Here is a 21,470-nt window from a genome sequence, read left to right as displayed (position 1 = left end):
CTTCACTGTGAAACCCACCATACACAGTAACAACAAATATGGAACTAGAAGTCAGCCATATTATGGAGGCGAATAAATAATTCAGATAGTGAAGTTGCTGAATTTAGCTAAAGAGATTACATCTACATGCTAGTAGGTCAACCATCTCCCCTTTGAGTTGGCTCTCAGCTGCATGGCACTGTCAACTGAATTTTGATCAATGTTTCCTTTGTATTTATATGTGTTTCCTGAATAGGCTCTTCATACATTGTGCATAGTTGGGAGATAGTTGTGCTATAGCACTTATTTTAGTTTATTTTAGTGGTGGCATTTGAAAAAGTTGGATGACTTTTCCAGCATTGGTCCAACAGCTGAATTGCTTAGTGGTACCCCAGGATGAGAAGATTTACACCACTATCCCACGCTGGTGAGAAGCTCTGCTTTTGGAGAATGTGCAAAATTGCTGCTCCTTCATCAGCAAGAAACCACCATTTGCCCCATCAACAAACTGAAAGAGAGTGAGGGAGGAGAAGCAATCTAATCCAGAGAGCTGGGGGTACAGGGAAATAGCTGTAAGGCAAGGAAGAAGATGCCAGAACCAGCTCAGCTACATAGGGTGGGTCCTGCTACCAATAATTTCCACATATAAAAACCAAAAAGCAACAGAATTTTTAGCCACCTCTTTTGTTCGAATCATGTCTTTATTGGTTTGGGGATAAAAACAGTCAAAGGTGTTGGTTCAGGGGAATTTCACAGAAAACATCAACAGGAAGCACTTAATGGAGTTCAACCATTTCACAATCTCACTGACCTTGGGCACATACATATGACAAACTGAAGCCTAATTAAAGAAGTGGAATACCAGGGCTTAGTTCCTGCATATAACCCCAGAATGTGGGCCAGGTGAAGCCAAAACCAAGGTGCGGCTGCCATCTTTCCTTCTGGCAAAGCTTCTGCCCCTTCAGCTTCACAATTGACCTGCATGGAGATACAGGGACTTGGACACACTTTCATGCGTTGAATTCCTGCTTGCCCCTCCATTGACACAGGCCTGCAGACGGTGTTGCCAACATGGCTGGGGAAGAATGCCCGGGCCCTTTACCAGAGGCTGCATGACTGGAAATGAACATTTGAGCCTTTTCGTAGCCTGGAAGTGAGGAACAGCTCCTGATATTTGATAAGGATCACACTGATGGCAAAGAGACTGGATAATTTCAAAAGCAGCAACCCTACTTGTTCTTTATCTTTGGGGCAGATTTGAATGGGATAGTATTCAAGGGATGCTTTTGGTTCTGCCTTTGTCCCCAACAAGGCTTAAGGTGACACACAAGGCTCTTCGTTTAGGTTGAAGACATCCCCGGGTGACAGTTTAGTGGGTGTCACCATGTCTGGCCCAAGGTCACCCAGTGAGTATTATTGCTGTGTTGTCCTAGTCCATCACGAAACCTCCACGCCATAACGTCCTGCTTTCCCCCTCCTTTTTGCTAAAACAACACCTTTGTGGAACTCTTCTTGGAGGGATGACTTTGAATGAATGACAGCTGTTCCCTCGGGTCTTATCCCCACCCCTTCCTGCAGCCTTATTTCTTGGTGGAGGAGCTCTTCAAGTTCACCTTTGCGCAATGGCCAGGCTCAAGTTCCATCAGGTTCTTTATCCCAAAGCCAACATCGGCTCCACCACTGACCACAAGGTTGGCACCAGTGCAGAAAGTTCCATCAGCAGCAAGGAACAGGACAGCCAGCGCCACTTCTTCTGCGGTCCCCAAACGTCCCAGTAGCTATAAATGTGCAAGAGAAGATGGATCAATGTAGAATTCTATGCTCAGCTCACCTATCATGAAGCCTCAGAAACTGAACCCAGGTGGGGCATGATACATTAGCAGTAGAATTCCAACTTCCAGTGTTGGAATTCACAGCCCTTCTTATTGTTACCATCTGAGATGTGGTAGAAGAAGAGCTGCCAATTCCAGTTTGGGATAGCAGGAGGGAGTGCCTGCAGACAGCAAAGCTTGGGAATGGGAGGTCATTGAGCAGGGATCCTGCTTCCACAGGAGATAGGGAAATCCAAGAGAATCCACTCCCTGCTTCCTCTGTCGACACTCCAGGACTTCTGTTTCTCTTGCCCTCCAGGGCTTCCATTTTCTCTGAAGCACTGATCTCTATAGCCTCCCTTGCATGCTACCCCTACTCCCTCCCCTCTCTCTTGTGATGCCAATCAGCCCTCCCCTCCCTCTCTCTCTCATGCCACCCTCCCTCACTCCCCTCTTCCCTTGCATGCCACTCCCTCCCCTTTCTCCCCTCCCCTCCCCCTCCGCTAGGGGTGGTGGGCCATGTCCAGATGCCACGCCCCCTCCCCTCCCTTGCATGCCACTCCTCATTCTCTCCCCTCTCCTCCCTCCCGCCCTCCCTCCCCTTCCCTTCCATGCCACCCTCCCCCCTCCCTCCCTCCGCTAGGGTGGGCAATGTGTAGATGCCATCCCCCTCCCCCTCATTGTTATTTTGGGAGAACTTCAGATGCCACCTTGAGGAAGGCAGCCTGAGAGAGAACCAGTTATCTGCAGCAGCAGCATTTCTGTTTCCTCACAACACACTTACCTGACAACATTTGTCTTCCTGGATTTTGGCCTCTGGATCCGGGAAGAAGCTGACATACCTTTCATACAAAGGAGTCCAGACAAAACCTGGCGAGATGCTAGAATTCAAAATATTGTAAAAATGGGATAAGAGTATCATGATACATGACAAACAAGGCCCCTAAATCCAAGCTAATCTATCTTATTATTCCTAGAAATGTGTCATCTTCCATGTTGCACAAACTATGGGGGACAAAACAACCCTATAACAATGGAATTAAAAATTAGAAGATCTAGAAAATATACACAAAACACCACTTATTACAAGTTTTTTTAAAATACATGAGATAGATAAAAAGATAGATTTCAAATTATAACTATAAGTATTATTATTATTATTATTTATTATTTATTGGGTTTATAGACTGCCCTCCCCTGGAGGGGTCAGGGCGGTGAACAACATATAGATAGAGCACAATATCAGGTTAAAATACAATAAATATAAGTTAATACGGCTCTAATAAAAATAAACCCTACCCCATTAAAATCCAGCATATTGATTAAATTAAATTAATGCAAGATGGCGCCTGCTATCAGTTCCCTCAAATAAACCCCAAAGAGGAAGGGCGGTAGGATCCACATGATGTTATAAGCAAAGAAAAAGGAGGGAGTACATGATAAGTGCCAATAACAGCCCATATTACAAATATTAGCTTACACATAAATAAAACAAATACCGGTAAGTACTGCTAGGCAACTTTTGTTGCTGTCCAACCAGATATGCTTTGGAAACGGAACTCCTCAGTGTCCCCTGACACTCCAGATTGTTTATTTCTATATACCAAAATATGGTGACATGGAATGGAGCCTCTGCAAGCTCAGTCAATAGGAAATTGACAAATCATGGGACAAGAAAAAGTAGCAGTAGAAACTTTAATCTGTTTCTTTAAAAATAGTACTGTAAATACATGACAGTGGACCAAATTATGTTGATTTCTCCTCTCCGCTGCCCCATTTTTCTTGTTCAATGGAACTCTGCAATGGAACTCTGCTAGGGAGCAGCAGTGGCCTAGTGGCTAAGAGCAATGGCTAAGAGCAGGTGCATTCTGATCTGGAGGAACCAGGTTTGATTCCCAGCTCTGCCGCTTGAGTTGTGGAGGCTTATCTGGGGAATTCAGATTAGCCTGTACACTCCCACACACGCCAGCTGGGTGACCTTGGGCTAGTCACAGCTTTTCGGAGCTCTCTCAGCCCCATCTACCTCACAGGGTGTTTGTTGTGAGGGGGGAAGGGCAAGGAGATTGTCAGCCCCTTTGAGTCTCCTGCAGGAGAGAAAGGGGGGATATAAATCCAAACTCTCCTTCTTCTTCTTCTCTTTCGTTCTGGGCTTCCTGTATCAGATTCAGTTTTTTTAAAACTAAATCCACCCCCTATATCCTGTTGGAAGTGAAGGACTTTTACGCTGCTTCCTGCCTCAACCATAGAGGAGAGTTTTGCTAGAAAGCCAGATGCTAGATAGGGACCCAGGGATTGACACCTTTACTCTATCATGCAGGCACTATCCCTTTGATGTTGGACTGATACTCTCAGGGACTTCCTCTCACTGCTTCTTGCTCTCTAACCAGCTGCTACCGCACCACATGCGTAGAGAGGATGGATGCTGAGTGCATCCATCCCCATCCAGCTAGATTAGATTAGATTTAGTGAACTGATCTATCCACCTTTCTATCCAGAATGGAGTGGACTAATAAATACTCTTTTTTATTATATTAGAAACTACAAATGACTCCGACTTTTCTTTGTGCCAAAGATCACCTGCATGTTTGGGACGCTCTGCTGTGCTCCAGCTTCGCGTACTCTGCTTGTAATGCAAAGGTGTAATCTCTCCAATGAGATTATCCAACACATCCCACCATCTATCTATTTTTAATTCTGGTTAACTTACAACAGCTTGCTTTTCTGCACACCTGCGAGGAAAGTTTTTAGACATCCTCTTGATTCCCCCTCCCCCCCCCCCACCTCTGTCTGTACACTGACTTGGATGCTTTGGTGATATGCTTATAGAAACTGTTGTCCCTAAAGACATGGCCTATTCACAGCCTTAAGCAGATTATTCCAATAGAACTGAAACTGTTAAGCATGTGTTGATGGATTATGGATTGAACTGTAGCTCTAGAAACTGAAAAGAGAAGAAGAGTTTGGATTTATATCCGCCCTTTTTCTCCTGTAGGAGACTCAAAGGGGTTTAGAAGAAGGTTGAAGAGAGAAGAGTTTGACTTTATATCTGGCCTAGCTCTCCTGCAGGCTTACTCCAAAGGCTTACAATCTCCTTCCCTCAAGGCAACAAACACCCTGTGTGGTAGGTGGGGCTGAGAGAGCTCCGAGAAGCTGTGACTAGCCCAAGGTCACCTAGCTGGCGTGTGTGGGAGAGCACAGGCTAATCTGAATTCCCCAGATAAGCTTCCACAGCTCAGGCGGCAGAGCCGGGAATCAAACCCGGTTCCTCCAGATTAGATACATGAGCTCTTAACCTCCTACGCCACTGCTGCTCCTCCTTGCCCTTCCCCCCTCACAACAAGCACCCTGTGAGGTAGGTAGGCACAAAACTGCCATGTTTTGTGCCTAATTATTCCTTGTGGCCCTCTTCTCATGAGGAAAAATATTTGAAACGGAAAAGAATTGGGGTCTTTGTACTACTTCTTAGCATTCCATATGTTGCTCCCTCCGTTATCACTTTATTTCTTTCAGCAAAACGCCTTGCCTGTAAGCTCCACACACACCGTGGAAACTTGGTGGGTGGTCTTGGGTGATTTGGATGGTTAACCTCCAAGAAATAGAGGCAGGAAATGGCAAACCTCTTACCTTCAAAAACATAAGGGGCCCCCAGCAGTCAGTTCTGATACGGCCAATATCGGACGTCAGTTGTGGGCGTTTCACTTTACCTTCTGGCCCTGCTACCATTTCCTCCTAAGTAGCGCAGGGTCCCCAGCACTCCGCGATCGCGAGCATTGTGGGTGGCGACATAAACATTGTGCAGTACCTACCGCTGCGCCGCTGTCGGGCACAAATTTCAGTGCACGACATTCCTGGTGCTCTTTGGAAACGAGCGCTTTTGATGGCGCTGCTACAAGGTCGTGGGAAGCCCGGCGGCAAGATCAGGAAATGACGCCAGCGACTGGGAGAAGCGCCAGCAGCAACCACTCGCTCCAGGGTAAGTGGGGAAACAACCAGAGATACGGCCAAGTCATGGCCAATAACAAAACGCTCCAGGCGTTGGAGTATGGAGGACCTGACTTTCTTCCCTGATAGGATACAGCGAAGGGATCTAGCTTGATATTGATAACTCTTACCTGTTGACTCGTACTCCATATTTGCTCTCATCTATGGCCAGGGTTTTGGTCATTGCAAGAATTGCACCCTACAAGGGAAACACACAACAAGCATGGTTGCCAACTGACCGTTTTCTCCTTTTATGCCTTTGACTGCAGTCTGGTGTGCAAAAAGAGAAAACTTCTTATGATACGTACGTAAATAATGCTTACAATCCGGGCCTCTATTAATCTTCTATTAAATAGACAGGGTATTTTTCTGAAGGCCTCTTGGCAGCCCTAGTGAGGGCAGGATAGGGGGTGTCGGGGTAGATCTTCTCATCCCTCAACATTGACTCTCAGCACCTGGGGCATCACCACCCCCAGAAAGATCTGTTCCCTCTGGGCAACAGAAAATGATGGGCAAGGAACTGAGAGGCTTCAGGGACAGAATCTGGTCTTAGATGTCCTAGTCCATAGGTAACTTTGGTACTCCAGATGGCTAGTGGACTATATATTTATCAGGCCCCCGCCAGCAAGGCCAATTGGCCCATGCTATAGGGCTGATGGGAATTTTTCAGAACCATAACGTCTGGAGTGCCAAAGGTTCGCCACCATGGTCCTAGTCTGAACCCTAGGCTGGAATGTGAATACTGGGGACCTGAAGGACAGTTTTCTTTAGCAGATGCTTGGGTCATAGCACAGAACTAGGAGTCTGGTGTCTTGGGATTTGGGTTCCAATCAGCTTTTCATGACGTGGAGGGAAATGACATCACTGTGTAAAGATTATTCCCATGAAGCCTCTTTTCAAGGGATAGGACTTTTTATTTTCTCTAGTCAACTGGCACCTCCACATGCGGTTCTCAGTTAAGGGGGGAAAGATGTAAGATATTGCACCTTTCAGACTTCAGTGAGCTTTTCTCGGTCTGGTCATGAGAAGAAAGCACACAGAGGCCCCTTCCGCACACGCAAAATAATGCGTTTTCAAACCACTTTCACAACTGTTTGCAAGTGGATTTTGCCATTCCGCACAGCTTCGAAGAGCACTGAAAGCAGTTTGAAAGTGCATTATTCTGCATGTTCGGAATGAGCCAGATATTTCAAAAAAGCCTTACCAGTTTTACCAAAACCAAGAAGAGCTATAACGCTGGCCCGATTTAATGCCCTCCATGCTTCTATATGGCAGATATCAACAAATAGACAAAGAAGACTGTTGAGGTGCTGTGTGGTTTCCGGGGCTGTATGGCCGTGTTCTAGCAGCATTCTCTCCTGATGTTTCGCCTGCATCTGTGGCTGGCATCTTCAGAGGATCTGATAGTAGGAAAGAAAAGCAAACTTGCCTTTCCTACTATCAGCTCCTCCAGCCACAGATGCAGGCAAAACGTCAGGAGAGAATGCTGCTAGAACATAACCATACAGTCCGGAAACCACACAGCACCTCAGTGATTCCGGCCGTGAAAGCCTTCGACAATACAAAGGAGACTATGTCCATGCAATTCAGGCCATCGATCACACCCTCTTTCACTGTGCAAGGTTTGCTAAAGTTAGAATGATCCAACCCGCCCTCACCTCACTTCTATATAACCAACTAACTGAGGCTCTTAAGATTCCTCTAATCTTGGACAGCCTTGATCCCATTGTGTGTGAGAATGTAGCGAAATTTCTGCTAAATGTAATAGACGCAAGTCAAGATGGATATTAATGTTTCAACGGTTAGCAATGTTATACTAATATAGCTGGCAATGTTATTTAATTCACCTACTTTTGTCTGATACTCAGGCTAATCCATGGTTCTCTCTGATCGTGAAAAGGAAAAGGATTGAATCACTTGGTATATCTCTCGACTCGCTTTTCCCGCTATCTAGTTCAGAATCCTACAACTTGTTAACACAAAAATTGTTGGAAAGCGAATGGATTAATTTAGTTAGGGCTGCTATGAAAACTTGTTCACCCTTACATCTTTCAATACCCCTATATCAAAACAGGATGGCTCCCTATTTGTATTTTGACTAATCCTATGCCGAGAAGAGCCCTCACACTTGCTCGCTTCAATGTTTTCCCCTCCGCTTTATTGCGTGGTAGATTTAACAACTTGAAAATGAGCGAAAGGGCATACCCTTTCTTGTGGTGCTCTTGTGGTGAACAACACATTGAAACATTGGCACATCAACTGCTTTGCTGCCCTAAATCTGCAAATATCAGATCAAAATATTCCAATATTCTTTCTAGGATACCTAGAGAAATGGGAGAATCAGGTAGACTCCCTTTCCTTCTGGACAATTCTGACAATGAAACTTGTGAATTGGTGGCACGATTTTTACTGGAGGTGATGCACAATCAATAATTTATATTCTATCTTAAACCTTTGTATGTGTGTACCTTTTATCTCGGGTTTTTTATTGTGTTATGATTATTGCTATGCCAAATAAAGGCTTATTATTATTATTAATTGCTATCGACGTTTGCCAATTGAGCTTTTTAGCTGAAGAAATGTGTTTTAGCCACTGTGTGTCTTATGTGTGTTTTATAAGTATTACTGTGTCATCCTGTATATGCCAATAAAGGCTTTACTTACTTACTTACCTGTTTTAGCCTCATGTGTGAGCATTGAAAAAGGAACTGAAAAGTCCCATCCTTTAGCAGCACCTTGACTTAAAGTGCCCACAGACGGAACTTTTCAAACCTTCCTATGGTAATCGAGGTACTATTAACAGGACAAGAGTTCAAGTTTTCAACAACAAAAAATGGGCAACCAATTCTGTCCTTGAGTCAGGATTACCTTGCTTGAGGAATAGCTCAAAAGATGCTTCCCCCCACCAACACCACTCAGGCCGCTGATGTTGATGATATTTCCTCTGGTTTCCCGCAAGTAGGGCAGTGCATACTGTACACAAAACACAAAGAGAAACAGCGTGTCCAGTCTCATTGGAGTAAATTAAAGAACTGCCATGTATTGGACTCGAGTCAGACCATTACATTACATTCCTGTACTGAGCTTAGAACTGTCACTTGACAGAGGCCTTTCCCAGCATGCCTAGCAGAAATTCCTGCAGTTGGAAATGGCAGGGATGAACCCAGAGGTGGGATCCAGCAGGTTCTCACAGGTTCCCGAGAGTAGGTTACTAATTATTTGTGTGTGCCGAGAGGGGGTTACTAATTGGTGATTTTGCCGCCTGATTTTTGCCTTAGTTACACCCCTCCTCTCAGCAGTAGCGCGCAGAACTTGAAGCAGTCTAGCAGGAGGTGCACCGGCGTGCATGGCAGCCTGCGCCTGCGTGCATTCGTTTCCTGTCCAAGGACCGGCGCAGCGGTTGCGTCCTTGCCACATCCCCCGCCCAGGAATGCCCCGCCCCCGGAATGCCCAGCCATGCCCCCGTCGTGCCCCACCCAGCCCCATTGGCGCTACGCCACAGTTTGAATCCCACCACCATGGGAACCTGTTACTAAAAATTTTGGATCCCACCACTGGATGAACCCTTAGGGTGCAAAGCGGCACATCAGATATGGCAGGGGTAGGGAACCTGCGGCTCTCCATATGTTCAGGAACTACAATTCCCATCAGCCCCTACCAGCATGGCCAATTGGCCATGCTGACAGAGGCTGATGGGAATTGTAGTTCCTGAACATATGGAGAGCCGCAGGTTCCCTACCCCTGAGCTATGGAGTCAGAGAACTTCCACAACCTTCTGATTTGGGCAGCAGAGAACTGACAGACACAGGTACCTCTGAATCCTATACCATTCCAGGTTTTTTTCTCCTTGACTTTCAACTCTGGATGAAGTCAGCTGCCCTCAGGGAACAGGGAACCTCTTTCCAAGTTAGAAACACTCACCTTTGCAGCTAACATACTTCCCACGGCATTGAGTTCCATGAAGTTGTTGAAGTCCTGGGCATTCAGATCATCTATGATTTCAGGATGACCTGTTGGCAAGACAACAAAAACGGAAGTGGATTTCTGAGCAGAAAAGTCCTCACCCCAGAATATGCTGATGGATTTCACTCTTGTTTTGGTTTTTAAACAATACTTATGTGGCAAGACCGCATGTCAAACCTAATAGCTTATATGGATGAAAGATCCCACCAGTTGTCCAGAAGAACATTTAACAAAGAGGCAAACCAGATGCTCCAGATGTCCAAAGGCTCCTCTGGTTAGTGCCTTTAGAGTTTCCAGCCTCCAGGTGGGTCATGAAGATATCCCAGGATACAAAGGTCACTTTTTCCTCTTCATTTGTGTGTGTGTGTCTGTAACCCCCATGCTCAGAATGGGTTGACCCAGTAAGGGGTGGAGACTCAGAGCAGCAAGAGGCAGCAGAGCTCATGTAGTTGGAGGAGACAAGGCTACCAGACTCGGACCTTGATTTCTATAAGCCCTTAACACCTTGTTAAGGTAATTGCAATATTATTGGGAACTACTGGGAAGGTAGTTGTTTGTTTTTGCTGTGTTGTAAATGTTGGAGTTTATTGTTTCGGGGTTTCTTTTTGTGGTTGTACTGGGTGAGAGTTCTCCTGGAAACCTTCATCATGTTGAATCCCGTTCATCAAGCCCTTGGAGTCTTCAGGAGCCAACCCACTTGCAAAGAAGAATTGGACTTGGCAGTATCAGTAGACTGTAAATATAAGGACTTGAAATTGCAACCTGAACAGGACCTTGAAATGTGATGTTAAATGTTGATGTTATATGTTATGTGTTAAGAAAGTAAATCATTTTGTTTTTAAAAATTGTTGTTGCAAACTCATTCCAGGTTCTGCCCCACAAAACCCACAAGCTGAGGTTACATGTCCATATATGCTCTAAGTTTTTTTAATGCCCTCAGAAACTTTACTCTTTTTCAACAAATAACCACATTTCAAAAAAAAAGAAAGGAAAAGTACATATGGAATCCAACAATTTCATTTCCTTACAATATCCAATCCATATTAATTACTTATATTTTGTGCACATTTTTTGCCAAGTTTCTAACACAATAATTTGTCCTACATTTCTTGGCCACTTAATCATTAAGTTTACACCCCAAGTTGTGATTGAGTGGTAACAATCTGCACTTGATTTTTTTGTGCACGTCTGGCTGTTTACAATCATAAAACTGAATTAAGGGCCTTTCCCCACTCTCTTCCATCCCCCCCCCCATGCCACGCGCTGCTCTCAGCGCGCGGCATCCCAGGCACGCACCCGGGCGTCCCCACGGGTCGGGGTCATCAAAAGGGGCCCTTAAGGAGAGCGCCTGGGATGCCACGCACTGAGGGGGCACGACAGCGGCAGCGTCGGGGCGGCTGCGCTCTCACCGCCCCTGTCGTGGGGAGTGCCAGGGGACCCCGTGCTACTCTGCTCAAGTAGTGTGGGGCTTAAGGTAAGTGGGGAAAGGCCCTAAGAGGTCAGTTCCTCTGGTGAAACACCTGCTTTGACAATTGTGATCAAAGACATTATGCCCCACTGAGGTCTTTCCCCTCTCCAAACACTGTCCTCCTCAGGTTCCCCATCAAATCTCCAGGAATTCCTCACCCCAGAGTTGGCAACCCTATACTGTCCCCCTACCACTGCTCCTCACAAGGTTATGGGCTCTGAATATGTAGGTTTCATTTCATCATCAGAGCTAATGAACATTGATGATGAATCCATCTGAGCCTGCAATCCAGCTAAAGGCCGTCACTATATCCTGGAACAGCAAAGTCCACAAGTTGACTAATCTTGGTGAAGAAGTCCTTCCTTTAGAAAGGAGTGGGAGATACACAGGGAGGGAGTCCTAAGACCATCACACAAATATGTTGTATTGGGAGGATACTGTCATTTCTCTAGTTTCTCAGCAAACAGACACCACCAAAGTTATAGTTCCTGGAACCCACGGCTGGACAAGTCCATTCTGGCTTTTGAATAAACAAGGAAAACACCCAGACACATGCATCCCGATAATTCTTCCCAGACCCCAACTGTTTGAAAATCACTCACCATCTCCAGCGTTGTTCACCAGGCAGTCGAGACATCCGTAACGTTCTATGGTTGCTCCAATCAGCTTCTGCAGGAACAGGGATGAAAAGGGCTCTAAGGCTAGGTACTGATAACAGCACAGTCCAGAGCCCTGCGGTTCCAGAGCTACAAGCTGCCACCATTAGAACCAGAGGCGTTCCTCCCATTGGGCAAAGTGGGCAGTTGCCCTGGGCGCAGCCCTGTGGGGGGCGCAAAAACTGCAGGTTCGTTTGTGGGATTTTTTGTATTTTCAGTGTTTTTCCATTTTTGGCCTGCAGAGGGCGCAGTTTTTAGGCTAGCAGCACCAAAATTTCAGGGATGTTTCAGGAGACTCTCCTGATGCTATCACCCAGTTTCGGTGAGGTTTGGTTCTGGGAGTCCAAAGTTATGGACTCCCAAAGGGGGTGCCCCATCCCCCATTGTTTCCAATGGGAGCTAATAGGAGATAAGGCTACACCTTTGAGGGTCGATAACTTTGGACCCCCTGAACCAAACTTCACCAAACCTGGGAGGTATCATCAGGAGAATCTTTTACTGATACCACCCAGGTTTTGTGAAGTTTGGTCCAGGGGGTCCAAAGCTATGGACTCCCAAAGGGGGTGCCCCATCATCCATTGTTTCCAATGGGATCTAACAGAAGATGGGAGCTACACATTTGAGGGTCCATAACTTTGGACCCCCTGAACCAAACTTCACCAAACCTGGGTGGTATCATTAGGAGAGTCTCCTAAAGATACCCTGAAAGTTTGGTGCTGCTAGCTTAACAATTGCACCCCTGACAGCAGGCACCTCCCAAATTTCCCCAGATTTTCCTTTTAAATCCCCCCACCTTTGACATGGATTTAAAGGGAGAATCTGAGGTCCCCAGTTTAAACATTGCAAGTGATGCTGTTTCAGGGTGGGGGAGAATCAACCCCAAAATAGCATCACTTTCAATATTGTTTAAACTGGGAACCCCAGATTCTCCCTTTAAGGTGGATTTACAAGGAGAATCTGAGCTCCCTAGTTTAAACACCATTGAAAATGATGCTGTTTGGGGGTGGATTCCAGCATCACTTGTTTAAACTAGAGAGCCCAGATTCTCCTTTGAAACAATGAAAGTGATGCTGTTTCCCCCAATCGGGGGGACTGGATACAACACCATAAAATGTTTTCATAGTAGTAATAAAACATTTTGAAAGCATTTTGAAAATGTTTTCAAAAAATTATTTCTGCTGCGTGGCATGGCCTATTCCTGTGTGTCAGATCTGTGAGTTGGGGCATGTTCTATAATGTGATGGTGACTTTGAAACAACCTGGTGTAAAAAATCATTGCTTGGTCACAGTGGGGGAGGGTGGCTGCCCATGGGGGGGCGCCAAACTCCAGTTTGCCTAGATATGCCACTGGGCGTAGCTACAAGGGGGGAGGTGCGCGTTGCATTGGGCACGCGCCTGGGGGGGCATCAAACTCAGGTTTTGCCCAGGGCTCCAGTTTGCCTAGTTACGCCACTGATTAGAACTGCTCTGGTTGGCACTTATTCCAGGTGTTGAGAGCAGGACAGAGGATGCTGGGTCGGAAAGGAGCCCAAGGGAAGAGTGAAGAGAAACCAACAAAGAGGGTGCATTTGCGGGATGGGGGACAAGTCCAAATCTGGGGCGATTTCCCTGGCAATTAATCCTGGGATAGTCACCCGAAATATCCAGGTTTCCTCGTGATCTCCCCACTGCCAAACCACAGAACACAGACCAGTCCCGTTTCTGGCGATCCCCGCCCCTTTTATCACGGGATTTTCCTGGACCTGCTTGTATATGCACCCTTTTGAAAAAACACTCCAATGGGAGCTAATAGGAGATGGGGGCTACACATTTGAGGGTCCATAACTTTGGCCCCCATGAACCAAAATTTACCAAACATGGGTGGTATCCTCAGGAGGGTCTCCTAAAGATACTCTGAAATGTTGGTGCTGCTAGCTTGACAATTGCACCCCTGACAGCAGGCGCACCCCCCCCCCCAAGGGGCAGGGCTAGACATCTTCACCAGAAACACGCTGCAGTGAGGATGTTGGAACCTGGATGAAAAGGTGCCGATTCTTTTGAAACTTGGTTGTATCTAGATTAAATGTTCAGTGGGAATTTGGCCCTGGTTTGGGGAAAGGATGCTCTGGCCTTTACTTGGTGAAGATTGCTAAACTGTGAGCAGCTTATTGCTGGAATATAGAAATGTCACATGCCCCAAGAAGCAGTTCCTGCAAGGGGAAACAACCTCTAACTGGACAGGACCATAGGGGGAGTATCTTCTTTCCAAAGGAGTTTCCCCTTGTCTCTCTGCAGAATGCCATTTTTAAGCTAGATCAGTCTAGAATTCTCTCTCACACACTCAGTAAGGCAACTAGGGTTATTTCTTCTCTTTCCTATCCAGTTTCTTGCTCTCAAAAAGAAAGCTTTCTTTACTCACTTCAGTGTCCTGCTACTCCCTCCATCTTGACTTAGCTCAGCATTAAGGAGCCCCTATTTGCACTCAGTTTCAGAGCCTTGTCCACTGTCAGACTTCAGAAAGCTCCCATGCCACCACAGCAATGGCAGACTATGAGAGCGAGGACTAGAAGTTTGAAGTTGATGGAGAAGTCAAGTAGAACCCCAAGCAAGGACTTGCGCAGAGGAGAAAGACATGACTCTGCACGTGACAAACTCATGCTGAATTTATGAAAGAGGAGCGTTCTTCAAGAGGACAAGCCCGGAACAGTGTCACAGTCTATTGTCGAAGGCTTTCACGGCCGGAATCACTGAGGTGCTGTGTGGTTTCCGGGCTGTATGGCCGTGTTCTAGCAGCATTCTCTCCTGACGTTTTGCCTGCATCTGTGGCTGGCATCTTCAGAGGATCTTCAGAGGATCTAATGCCAGCCACAGATGCAGGCGAAACGTCAGGAGAGAATGCTGCTAGAACACGGCCATACAGCCCGGAAACCACACAGCACCCAAGTGCCACAGTCATTTATACATCTGAGAATTTGAATATGGAGAATGCAGTGATGCTGAAGGAGAACCCTTAAGGAAGCATCAGTCTTCACCCAGTTGTAGCTTACCTGAATGTCACCCTCCTTGTGCATATCACAGACCTGGAAGCAAGCATCCCCTGCGCACCCACAGGTCTGCAGCTCTCTCTGAATTGCTCGTCCCACTTCCGCTGCAAAGTGGAGAGAAAAAAAACAGCAGTTGGCACCAGAACAAGTCTTCTAATCCTGCCTTTTCTGGGTGGCTTTTGGTTTATCCCTCCACCTTCTGGTTCATACCTTCATGACTATCAAAGACCTGGAGTCAGAGTCCTTGAAGGATCACTTGCTCCCATTTGGTCCACCTCCCTCCCCTCACCTGCCCCTTGTAGAGATCCTCTTCTGAAGCTCTGGGTCACTTTCTCAGCAGGGGTGAAGCCAGTGGTGGGATCCAAAAAATTTAGTAATAGGTTCCCATGGTGGTGGGATTCAAACTGTGGCGTAGTGCCAATGGGGCTGGGTGGGGCACAATGGGGGCATGGCCGGGCATTCCTGAGCGGGGCTGTGGCAAGGACACAGCCGCTGTGCCGGTCCTTGGGTGGGAAACGAATGCACGCAGGCGCAGGCTGCCATGCACGCCGGTGCACCTCCTGCTAGACTGCTTCAAGTTCTGCGCGCTACTGCTGAGAGGAGGGGCGTAACTAAGGCAAAAATCACGTGGCAAAATCACCAATTAGTAACCCCCTCTCGGCACACACAAATGATTAGTAACCTACTCTCGGGAACCTGTGAGAACCTGCTGGATCCCACCTCTGGGTGAAGCCTTTCTTTTCTTGTGGGCCTCACCTGGCCAAAAGATTTCTTTTTAGCTAGGTTTTGAATTAAGGAGTTCTAAGCAAAGTTGTATGTTAAATTAAACAGATCCCATCTGTGTTTGGTCACCTGGTAGATGAGCTTTTAGTCTTTATGAGCTTCTAACCCCATAGCTGTTAACCAAAACAACAAGAAAACACAAGAACAGGTGCAGAACATGACAAGAGGTGTTTTTCCTTATCAGTGTGTGTATTAGATTGTGGTATAATAGAGTGTCCCAAATATGTGTGGGGAAGGGGTTAATGGCTTTTCCTGTTATTTAGTTAGCACATAATTTGGTGTGGGCCAAGTCAGTCTTTTAACGCTGAATGTAAGCATGAAGTGTAATATGCGTTGAGAGATTCACCCAGAATCAGGCCCCCTTCTGCACATGCAAAATAATGCATTTTAAAGCCACTTTGAATGCACTTTACAGCTGTGTGGAATAGCCAAAATCCACTTGCAAACAATTGTGACAGTGGATTGAAAATGCATTGTTCTGCAGATGCGAAAGAGGCGTTCGAAAAGTCTCTGTGTGACTCTCCCACTGTCCAAGTTCAATAAAGTTTCTTTTTATCGATTCTGCTCTGCTTAGGGTCTTCAACTATCAGTCTCCAAACCTGAAAGGGACTGAATATTGTTGCCTAATTTCCCTTGCAGGAATAGATCTTTTAAAATCACTGTAGAGTTGGCTTCTGACACCTACTCTGTGAAAAATCATTTGAGGCTACTAAATGTTTGTGTAATTAACAATCTTAACACTACTTTAATTTACAAACTTCATGCTACTTTTAAGATTTTATTAAGGTGAACTTTGGAAACCTGCCTCAGGGAGAATCTCAGTAGAGGTGGCATATACCTGTATTTTCAGCAAAAAAGGGGACCCTGTCATGGGTGCGAGGGCAGTGAGGAATGGTACTCTAGACTCACCCTCAGATGGTTTTGAACAGAAGACCACGTTGGCTCCATGGCGAGCTGTTGATTAAAAGGGCAAAAGGTAAATGTTTATTAGAAGAAGAAGAAGAAGAAGAAGAAGAAGAAGAAGAAGAAGAAGAAGAAGAAGAAGAAGAAGAAGAAGAAGAAGAAGAAGAAGAAGAAGAAGAAGAAGAAGAAGAAGAAGAAGAAGAGGAGGAGGAGGAGGAGGAGGAGGAGGAGGAGGAGGAGGTGGTGGTGGTGGTGGAGGAGTTTGGATTTATATCCCCCCTTTCTCTCCTGCAGGAGACTCAAAGGGGCTGACAATCTCCTTGCACTTCCCCCCTCACAACAAACACCCTGTGAGGTAGGTGGGGCTGAGAGAGCTCCGAGAAGCTGTGAGTAGCCCAAGGTCACCCAGCTGGCGTGTGTGGGAGTGCCCAGGCTAATCTGAATTCCCCAGAGAAGCCTCCACAGCTCAGGCGGCAGAGATTGGGAATCAAACCCGGTTCCTCCAGATTAGATACACGAGCTCTTAACCTCCTACGCCACTGCTGGATATACATTTAGGATGGGAAAGAGGGAGAGATAGAGTGTGGCTATCTTGCCAGCTAGGAAGAGTCTCTTTTTTCTGACTTCCAAGAAGAAGCAAGATATCAGACCTGACAGTATCAGTCTTAAGGACAGAAAAGAAGTTATACAAAAGGACGGAGGTGCCATTAACTTTACAGCCCACTCTAACTCACCACTTGTCTGCCTCCAGCCCCACCCACGGCTCTTCTTCTCAGTTCCTTCGCACAGTAGACAGTGATTCTGCCCATGCCCACGAGCACTGCATCACCAGTGGTAGGAGGACAAGCCCACCATACCCATGGAAGCTTGCTGAGTGACCTTAGGGCCAGTCATACACTCTCTCCGTAGCCTACCTCACAAGGTCATTTTTGTGAGGGAAAATGGAAGATGTAATAATGCTATAAAACACTTTGGGTCCTAGTTACGAGGAATAGTGAAGTGAAGAAATAAAACAAAAGAACAACAATGGCTGAATCAGTTCAAGGGCTAGCCAAATAATTTCCCTCTCTGGCCAACCAGATCTCCCCAGGGAGCCCACAAACTGGGCACCCAATCCTAGCGTGGCCAGGCTGCCTCTGGCCACAAGCAGAGGATTGTGTTATGGTTGCCAGATCCAGCTTGGGAAACTCCTAGAAATTTGGGGATGGAGACTGGGACAGAGACTTCAACACATCTGTTTTATCCAGGGGGACTGATCCCCGTCATCTGGAGAAGAGCTGTAATTCGAGGGGATCCCCAGGTCTCACATCCCTTCCCAACACCAGAAAGTGGATGCAGAAATCAGATGGCAACCATGAGTTCTGGCAGCCTAAGTTCCAAGAGCTTTATAACATGATGAATTTCATCAGGACAGGGGCGTAATGCCCATTGGGCAAGGTTGGCATCTGCCCAGGGCATCACCTTGTGGGGGGCACCAAAAATACAGGGTTCGTTTTGGGGTATTTTTAGTGGTTTTTCGTTTCTGGCCTGCAGGGGGCGCAGTTTTTAGGCTAGTGGCACCAACATTTCAGCGTATCATCAAGAGACTGTCCTTATGCTACCTCCCAAGTTTGGTGCAGTTTGGTTCAGGGAGTCCAAAGTTATGGACTCCCAAAGGAGGTGCCCCCATCCCCCATTGTTTCCAATGGGAGCTAATAGGAGATGGGGGCTACACTTTGAGAATCCATAACTTTGGCCTCCCTGAGCCAAACTGCACCAAACCTGGGGAGTACCATTAGGGCTGTCTCCTGATGAGACCCTGAAAGTTTTGAGACTGTGCCTTCAGAAAGGTGCCCCCCCGCCCAGCAGCCTGCAACCCCCATTGACAGCAATGCAGAAAACTCAATGCAGAACAAAGATTCTTCGGCAAATTTCTGGGATGTTCCTGCAGGGGGCGCATTTTTGGACGTATTGGCACCAAAATTTCAGGGTATCATCTGGAAACTGTCCTGATGGCACCCTGCAATCTTGGTGAAGTTTGGTTTAGGGGGGCCAAAGTTATGAACCCTCAAAGGGGGTGCCCCATCCCCCATTCTTTCCAATGGGAGCTAAGGAGATAGGGCTACCCTTTTGAGGGTCCATAACTTTGTCCCCACTGAACCAAACTGCACCAAACTTGGGGCGTATCATAAGGACATTCTCCTGATGATACGCTGAAATTTTGGTGGCAATATGTCTAAAAATGCACCCCCTGCAGGCACCAATGACCTGGTACAAAAACTTTTTTGGTCGTGGTGGGGTGGCCGCCCATGGGGAGGGGCATCCAACTCAGGTTTTGCCCAGGGCTCCAGTTTACCTCATTACGCCACTGCATCAGGAGCAGCTTCACCTGCATTCTACCTGTCTGTCTATTGAGAGAGAGAGAGAAAGCACTATACTTTTAATAGTACAAGGAACAGTCTTGTGGCACCGTAAGGGTGAAAAAGTCTCTAGTCCACAAGACCTGATGCTGGAAAAACATGACTACATGAGATCTTTTTTTTTTTTTTTTTGCAGGACAAACAAGAATTTCTCTAAGGATATAAAAAGCACATTTCTCCTCCTCCCCATTTCTCTCCTCCCCAGATTAGAGATTTGGGAAGCAAGACTTCCTTGTCTTGCTCCTGCCCCCTGTTGCCAGAAATTCCTCTCTCCTCCATCCCCAGTTTTTTTCCATCCTTACCAAATTCTCTCACGGTGGCCAGACCAATGCCAGAGGTGCCGCCGGTCACGATCACCACCTTGCCCGGGTAACGCAGCTGTATGGCCATGTCTCCTATTTGCTTCTGTGTCTCCTAACGAATAAAATCCTGTCAACGAATAAAATCCCTGCAGAGACTTGTGTGTATATATAGGCTTCTGGGTGGAGCCGTACAAATGCTTAATTAAGCGTGTTGGGAGGAGGGCATGCGGCTAGTTTGATAAGGATAGTTGTGGAGCATGAGGTTGGGACTCAGCTGGGAGAAAAAAGGCGGAAACCTTTTTAGAAGCTCCTGTGTTTGCTCCAAGTAATGATCGCCCAAAGGTCTAAATGGAAGAAATAGGTAGAAGCTACAAAGAAAGCCGGTCTTGTTGGATTCCCCATTTATGACCTTGCTGCTGAAGATCTTTCTTGTCATATAGGATGGGCCCTCCATCCCACTTCTGCCACCCATTCTCCCTTCACTGAAATTACTTCCTCGTGAAAACGTTTTTCCCCATATCATCTCTTCAAATTTAATCACATTTCTTCTTCTCTGGACTCTCCGTCCCAGACTGGGGTAGCCGTGTGGTTCTCAGTAACTTTGCTTCTCCTTGGATGCTGGGCAACGTTCTGCAAGAAAACAGTTAGATTCAAGTCCAGTAGCTCCTAAGAGACCAACGAGGTTTTCAGTGTATAAACTTTTGAGAGTCAAAGGCCCCTTCCACACATGCAGAATAATGCCCTTTGAATCGGCGACTGCTAGATCAAGAGTTTCAAGTTCTGCAGGACAAGGCGAGAAGCAATTGCTCCCCCCTCTTTTTTAATATCAAATTTAAAATCAATCACATGGCAGATTATTTGAGTTTACTTCAGGAGCCCAAGCATAGATGGATCATCACTAGGGCTCGATGTAACTCCTTCCCTTGCTCTATGCTACAAGGAAGGTTCCGAAAAATCGACCTGCAAGAGCGGAAATGTCCTCATTGTACCACAGCGATTCAAACCATGGAACATATATTGCTCGACTGCCCCAAATACGAGGGATCTAGGACCAAACTTTTTGCTCTTCGTCCTGTAATCTTTAATGAATACTCTTCTGTGGGGAAGATTACGTTTTTACTAAACAATTCCGCCTCTGAGATTTTAACTTTTGTAGCTAGGTTCCTTATAGAAACTTTGAAATGATTACCTGCGATGGTTCTCATGTATGGGATACTTGTTTGGACAATGTTGGCTGTTATATGGATTCTATGCCTAATAAAGGTTTATATATATATAATGCACTTTGAATCCACTTTCACAATTGTTTCTGGTGGGTTTTCCGGGCTGTGTGGCCGTGGTCTGGTGGATCTTGTTCCTAACATTTTGCCTGCATCTGTGGCTGGCATTTTTAGTGGTGTATCACAGAGGGAAGTTTGTTACACGCTGTGTCCAGTAACACGCTTATCTCTGTGATATATCTCTGAAGATGCCAGCCACAGATGCAGACGAAACGTTAGGAACCAGATCCACCAGACCACAGCCACACAGCCCGGAAAACCCACCAGAACCAGTTGAATCCGGCCGTGAAAGCCTTCGACAATACACTTTCACAATTGTTTGCAAGTGGATTTGGCTATTCCGCACAGTAAAATCCAGCTGCAAAGTGCACTGAAAGTGGATTCGAAGTGCACTATTCTAAGGCTTATTCCGCACATGTAGAATAATGCACTTTCAAACTGCTTTCAGTGCTCTTTGAAGCTGTGCGGAATGGCAAAATCCACTTGCAAACAGTTGTGAAAGTGGTTCGAAAACGCATTATTTTGCATGTGCGGAAGGGGCCTATGTCTGCAGGAGGGGTCTCAGTGAGGACGAAAAGGGGAAGCACTGATTGTCACCTGCAGTAATACATTGGGTGAAATGTTTCATTTCAGACATTTTAATTAGAATGTATCTACAGAAAATGCATCGAGTACAAGTATTTACAATAAGCACTGTGATAAGAAAAGAACAAAACCAAGTTCATTAAAAATGATTACAGTATAACTGCTGAATGCTGCTCCAAAAAGGTAGGATTAGTGGAGGTGGAGAATGCCCTATGGCTAGAAATTATCTCTTGTCAGTGTTCCTGATTGGAAGTTGACTGTAATGCTTGTTCATCCCTGAGACTGGCTTTTGTTTAGCCTCCAATTGTCTTAGCTGAGAAAAAATTGATTTATTCCA

At 46.2% G+C, this 21,470-nt stretch overlaps 1 protein-coding gene across 1 annotated transcript; it reads right to left on the bottom strand.

Moving 5' to 3' along the window:
* Nucleotides 1-708: 708 nt before the first annotated feature.
* Nucleotides 709-19,356, bottom strand: LOC125445307 (17-beta-hydroxysteroid dehydrogenase 14-like). Its single transcript, XM_048518318.1, has 9 exons — nt 19,269-19,356; nt 16,574-16,618; nt 14,885-14,985; nt 11,805-11,871; nt 9,693-9,781; nt 8,640-8,744; nt 5,903-5,970; nt 2,575-2,671; nt 709-1,757 (listed from the first exon to the last, which is right to left on the bottom strand). The coding sequence occupies exons 1-9, from the start codon at nt 19,354-19,356 to the stop codon at nt 1,560-1,562; spliced, it is 858 nt and encodes a 285-aa protein (XP_048374275.1). The 3' UTR covers nt 709-1,559.
* Nucleotides 19,357-21,470: the final 2,114 nt, after the last annotated feature.

This window comes from Sphaerodactylus townsendi, linkage group LG15, assembly GCF_021028975.2.
Source record: "Sphaerodactylus townsendi isolate TG3544 linkage group LG15, MPM_Stown_v2.3, whole genome shotgun sequence".
Lineage (NCBI taxonomy): Eukaryota > Metazoa > Chordata > Lepidosauria > Squamata > Sphaerodactylidae > Sphaerodactylus > Sphaerodactylus townsendi.
Note: the sequence above shows the minus strand (reverse complement) of the source record. Positions and strands in the feature narration are given on the sequence as shown.

Bases quoted from the DNA above. Each gene is read 5' to 3' on its own strand.
- LOC125445307 (XM_048518318.1), bottom strand. From the start codon at position 19,356: ATGGCCATACAGCTGCGTTACCCGGGCAAGGTGGTGATCGTGACCGGC. The intron at 5,971-8,639 runs GTAATCCTGACT...TTTCCCTTGTAG, and splicing joins TGAGCTATTCCTCAAGCAAG to GGTGCAATTCTTGCAATGAC. The intron at 2,672-5,902 runs GTAAGAGTTATC...TTTGAATTCTAG, and splicing joins TATGGAGTACGAGTCAACAG to CATCTCGCCAGGTTTTGTCT.